Source organism: Solanum pennellii, chromosome 8, assembly GCF_001406875.1.
Source record: "Solanum pennellii chromosome 8, SPENNV200".
Classification (NCBI taxonomy): Eukaryota; Viridiplantae; Streptophyta; class Magnoliopsida; order Solanales; family Solanaceae; genus Solanum; species Solanum pennellii.
Genome location: NC_028644.1, coordinates 51,681,313 through 51,687,295, shown reverse-complemented (window position 1 = coordinate 51,687,295; position 5,983 = coordinate 51,681,313). Strand labels below are relative to the sequence as shown.

The window sequence follows — 5,983 nt, the reverse complement described above, 5'->3', positions numbered from 1 at the left end:
AAGGTCAACTGGGTCAGCTTATCAGTGTGCTCTTCTTCTTAAAGGGATTCTTCATTTTCTGGAGAGTTTGAGATATTCTAACTTGAGTTCAGAATAGTACCAAGTTCCTCTTCACATATTTCAATTTCATCATCCTTTTTAGATGAGCTTTGATCAGCATTGTCAATCCCCAACTGGTCATTTATATCAGCTTCACTTCTTTTAATTTTCTGAGAATTAAACAACTCAATTAACTCATCTCCATCATTTGATGCAGCACCTTTCAGATTTCCATCTTCATCAAACACAACATGAATACTTTCTTCAATACATTGAGTTCTCTTGTTGAAAACTCTGTATGCTTTACTTGATGAAGAATATCCTACAAACACTTCTTCATCACTTCTAGGATCAAACTTTCCGAGATCATCCTTTCCATTATTCAAAACAAAACATTTTCATCCAAATGCCCTAAGGTAGCTCAACATAGGTTTTCTGTTGTTGAGTAGTTCATAGGGAGTCTTAATCAGTATAACCTTATCAAACATTTTTTTAGTAACATGACATGCTGTGTTGATTGCTTCAGCCCAAAAATTTTGAGGAAGATTTGACTCAATAATCATGGTCCTTGCAATATTTACCAAGGTTCTTTTTTTCCTTTCCACTACTCCATTTTGCTGAGGAGTTATTGGAGCAGAGAAATGGTGACTAGTGCCATTTTTCATACAAAAATGATCAATTTTTGAGTTTTCAAACTCAGTTCCCTGATTAGATCTAATTTCAGTAATCACTTGATTCACTTTTGTTTGAATCGTTTTGAAAAACACTATCAATTCTTCTGGTGTTTCTGTTTTTGATCTTAAGAACCCTGTCCATGTGTCCCTTTAGTAGTCATCAACTATCACCAGAATGTATTTCTTTCCACTTCTACTTTGAACCTTCAAAGGTCCACATAATTCCACGTGTAGCAGCTCTAATACTCTCGATGAGGTTACTTGCTTCTTTGGCTTAAAGGATGATCTGATTTGTTTTCCTTTACCACAGGCTTCACAAATTTTACTTTCACAAAACTTCAACTTTGGCAGACCCAGGGCCAGGTCCTTAGAAATCAGTTTATTCAACAAAGATGAGCTCACATGCCCTAGTCTTCGATGCCATAGATCAGCATTTTCATTCTGAGCACTAAGACATGTCAGATCATCTCCATGAGATGTTTCTAAGTTAGACACATACATGTTTTTACTTCTATGAGCAGTAAGAATCAATTTCTTTGTAGTTAGATTAACTACAGTGACTTCTCAGATGTAAACTTTACTTCATTTCCTTTGTCACGAATTTGAGACACACTCAAAAGCTTATACTTCAACCCATTGACATGATACACGTTGTCAATGGATCTCCGAAGCGATTTTCCCACTTTACCAACACCTAAAATATACCCCTTATTTCCATCACCAAAAGAGACACCTCCACTTTGAAGTGCCTTGAGTGAGAGGAAATTTTTGATATCACCAGTCATATGTTTAGAGTATCCACTGTCCATGTACCAACATTGACTGATGCTCCTCTCACTCACCTGCAGCAAGAATCACTTATTAGGCTTGGGAACCCATTTCAATTTGAGTTCCCAGAAAGCAGACAAAGGAGTAATCAAAGTGTTTCTAGCCCAATGAGGTAGTTTCAGATTCTTTTTGACGAAGGATTTTTCAGCAGAACCAAGTCCTCTCTTTGAAAACCTTTTGGTTGAGGATTGTTTTGTAGGACCAGGTCTCTCTTTGGAAACTCTTTGCTTTTCTGTATACTTTGAAAGTCTCTCATGTGACTTTCTCCTGGCAGTACACTCTTCTTTTGAATGCCCATTTTTACCACAATGAAGACAAAACAAATTGTCAGACACAAATACATATTTGTTGTGAGGATTGAAAGGAGGAGTAATATTCAAACTTCCTAGACCCTTCTTGTTGAAATTAGTTTGATTTGTTTGATTTGAAAGCAGCTTAGAAGATTTTGTCCACTTAAGAGATTTTTCAAGTTCATCTTTAAGTTTGACAATATCTCTTTCTCAGTTGTTGCTCCTTTCCAAAGCCAAAACAAGATTAGTCTCAGAGGTTTTTAGTTTTTCTTCAACCTCAACTTGTAAACCATTAGACTTTCCTTTTTGTTTTTCAGTTTTCTCATTTATCAGATGCAATTGTTTTTAAGTTCTATTTTTTTAGATTCCAGAACAACCATTTGATCTTCACTTTTCAACATTTTCTCACCCATTTTATCTCTATTTTCATTTAAACTTTCAAGCTCAGCATTCATAATATCTCTTTCAGAAGTTAACTCAATCACTGAATCAATCATAACATTTGCTAAAGTTCTCAATTTTTTAAGAGAATAGGTATTCAGATCATGTTTCATATCAAGAAGAGTTACCTTATCCTCATCATCTTCATTCTCTGAATGAGCCATGAAAACAAACATCTCATTGAATATGGTTTCCTCCTCATAAACCACCACCATTGACACATCATTTGGTTTGTCGAGATCTTCTGAGTCACTCGAAGAATCTCCCCATGCAGCAAGAGCTTTCTTGACCACATAGTCAGCAGCAACTTTCCGATCATTCTTATCGAGTACCAGGTCCCTTTGCTTTTCTTTATCACCTCTTGGTTTTTGATATTCTTTGTTTTCGGCTTTATGTAATGGACACTCTCTTATAAAGTGTCCAGCTTTTCTACACTTGTGACAAGTATCATTTTGAGTGGCAGTTCGAGGAACATTTGCTCCCTTTCTAAAACCTTTCTTTTTCCTCACAATCTTCTGAAACCTCTTGATGAGGTAAGCCATATCATCATCATCACTAGGGTCCTCTTCAGATCTATATTTCAGCATCAAAGACTTATCTTTCTTGTCTTCTTTCTTTGACTGATCATGACTTTGGTTCATCTCATGAGTCTTTAGATTTCCAATGAGAGCAACCATTGTTAACACTTTCAGGTCCTTTGCTTCAGTAATAGCATCAACCTTACTTCCCCACGACTTGGGAAGAATTCGAAGCACTTTCCTGACTTGCTTACTCATGCTAATAGGTTCTCCAAGACTTCTCAACTCATTTGTGATTGATGACAGTTTAGTGAACATTTCATGAATAGTTTCACCTTCTCTCATTTTGAAATTTTCATATTGAGAAGTAAGCATATCAATCTTTTACTCTTTTACTTGTTCAGTTCCTCCATGGGCTATTTTTAAGCAATTTCAGATCTCTTTTGCAGATTCACAAGCTGAGTCCTATACCACAGACAAGAAGTTTCTTTGCTTTGTACCCCTTTTCAACCTTCTTCTTATCAGCTTCATCATATTTTTGCCTAGGATTTGGAATAAGCCTAGTGTTTTCACTATCTTTCTCTTCAATCATGGGGATGAAGGGTCCATCTAAGACAATGTCTCATAGTTCACTATCTTCGGCCATAAGGAAGTCATGCATTCTCACTTTCCACCAACTATAAAAGTGGCCATTGAAACGAGGGGGTGTAGTTGAAGACTCACCCTTTTCCAGATTAAGTGAGCAGCCATTCTAGAACAGTTACTGCTCTGATACCACTTGTTAGAATTTGTGCGTCCACTATCAGTCAATGGACTAGGTCCCTTGACACACAAATAAGGATATAACAGAAAATAAATGCAGTTTAACAACAGAGCAGTTTTACATGGAAACCTCCTTGCTCATGGGAGTAGAACCACGACCTGTCTCACAGGATTTTCACAACCGTTTCACTAATCTTCACAAGCAAAAGTAAATCGGTTACACAAATGTGAGAAAAAGTTTTTAATCTCATCAACAAGCAATAAATCTATTGCTTGATGAGTCTAAGTAGATGTTACTCTGCCCACTAAGCTATCACTCTAGATAACTTAGAATTTTTTAAGCAACGCAAAGGTTACCCACTAAATTAGTTCAACTAACTAACTTGGAATTTCAGATCAGACCACACTGATTCCTTTATAGATTTAGGATCAGTTTACAATGTAAGATCGAAAGAATATATTCTCAAACAACTACACAATGTATGCGTGAGTTTAGGTTGTTCTTGAATGATTATTCTCCTTGATTTTCTTAAGCCTTTGTAAGAGTTCTTTAATGTGCATTTTCAAGTTGCAAAAACTGAAGAGCAATGTGTGGAAAGATGACATTGTATAGGCAAGTCACTTTTCTTGAATTCCTGTCATTAGTTGGAAAGGTCTGACGTTTCTGACGCAGTTGGAAATTGTGCACCAACTTTCTGTACTGTAGTTTCTCCAGCTGGCGGTCAACGAATGATTCAATATTGAGAACCGGGTACCTTCACAAGGTCCCTGAGTTTGTTACATCATCCAAACTACAAATAACACTATGTACTTCAAATTTGCATGTATAGCTGATATGAAATATTTTTGTATGCTTTGTAGGCTGGTAATCAACAATGTTTCAATACATCATGTCCTTGTTTAATTGTAGTGAATACCTGTTGATACGACAGTCAATGATGTTATTTTTTTTTACAAAAACAAAAAGGATCCAACCAACGGAAACTAGTGGCTATATATTGAAGAAATCTTCACCGACTTGGCTAATTTTTTTCGGAATGTTGAATGGGGAGGAGTGGTATATAGTCCACCAGGTGTATCTGAACCTCCGATGGGGTCTAGCTATCTTCACATTGGAAATACTGGTTATGATGCTTATTGTAGGGGACTTACCATTTTAAGGTGAGAGCATAGACGTAGATAGAGTAATCACACATGTTGACAATCCTAATTTATACCAAATTATGGACGTACCGCATCTTAGACCTGGAAAATATCAACATTTTGTACTCTATGGAGGACCTGGTGAGAAAGCATAAGTGCAAATCTTGTAAGTAATTACCATTATGATACTTAATTTCAATGTGAAAAGAGATTATGCATATCCAAATACTTCACATGTTATGAATCAATTTTTTTCATAACTTTTTGTTCACTTTCCAATGATTTTGTTTGTACCCGTATTTGATTTCTATCTTCAAACATTTCAAGATTTAATACTTGTAATTTGCATACCAATTAATTTATGGGTAGTAGAAAAACAAGACCATATACGAAATAGAAATATTAAAGAAACTGTAAATGACTATCATAGCCATACTTTTTTCATTGATTCAGAAATCTATATGTATTGTTTACATAAATTTGACATAAGTATCTCCTACTCACATGACAAAACATCAAAAGCTACTGAATCCCTTGAACAAATACTTAAACCTAGATAAGTAAAATTTTGACAAGAAAATTTACAGATCTACTTGTTAAACTGTAGAAAATTTCAGTGCGAAAAGGAGAAAAACTGCATAGACAGCACATGAAAAAGGAGTATATTACATGATGATGAATTGTTGTAGTAAATATGTACAACACTATCGTAGCTAAGTTAACTTCATAGCTGATGTAGACAACGCAAAACATATAAGTACTAGGGATGGAAATGAGGCGGGGCGGGGCATGGCAGGTTGAGCTTAAGCCGCAAAATTTTTAATCCGCCCCCCCCCACATTATATGTTCAACCCCTGCGCCCACCCTCCCCGCATAGACCTAATCCGCATGAATCTACCCCGCATAATTTTTTAAGTATTTTATTTTTCTAGTTAAGTTTGATACTAAAAATAAAATTCACAAAAAAAATTAATTTTCTCATTAAATTGTATTAACTTAATAGGATAGTGACTTAAAATTTGTGTTTGGAGGTCAATTGGTAAACATGTAAGAAATTGAATTATTTTTTTATCGAACCATTTACATTTACTATCATAAACATTTTAGTAGTTTTAAAGAAAGTATCTTAATAAATAATACTCTATCACTCTTATAACATGTAAAAGAATTAAAATTAAGTTTAAATCCACATAAAATCACATTCACCCGCAACCAGCACCCACCCACCCCGCACAACCTTAAGCCTGCACCACCTTGCATAGCCTTAAATCCGGCCCACCCCGAATTC

At 35.6% G+C, this 5,983-nt stretch overlaps 1 protein-coding gene across 1 annotated transcript; it reads right to left on the bottom strand.

Moving 5' to 3' along the window:
• Positions 1-1,264: 1,264 nt before the first annotated feature.
• Positions 1,265-3,135, bottom strand: LOC107027691. Its single transcript, XM_015228788.1, has 2 exons — positions 2,209-3,135; positions 1,265-1,555 (listed from the first exon to the last, which is right to left on the bottom strand). The coding sequence occupies exons 1-2, from the start codon at positions 3,133-3,135 to the stop codon at positions 1,265-1,267; spliced, it is 1,218 nt and encodes a 405-aa protein (XP_015084274.1).
• Positions 3,136-5,983: the final 2,848 nt, after the last annotated feature.

Bases quoted from the DNA above. Each gene is read 5' to 3' on its own strand.
- LOC107027691 (XM_015228788.1), bottom strand. From the start codon at position 3,135: ATGAGAGAAGGTGAAACTATTCATGAAATGTTCACTAAACTGTCATCA. The intron at 1,556-2,208 runs GTTGTTCTGGAA...TTCTTGCTGCAG, and splicing joins TGAAAAGTGAAGATCAAATG to GTGAGTGAGAGGAGCATCAG.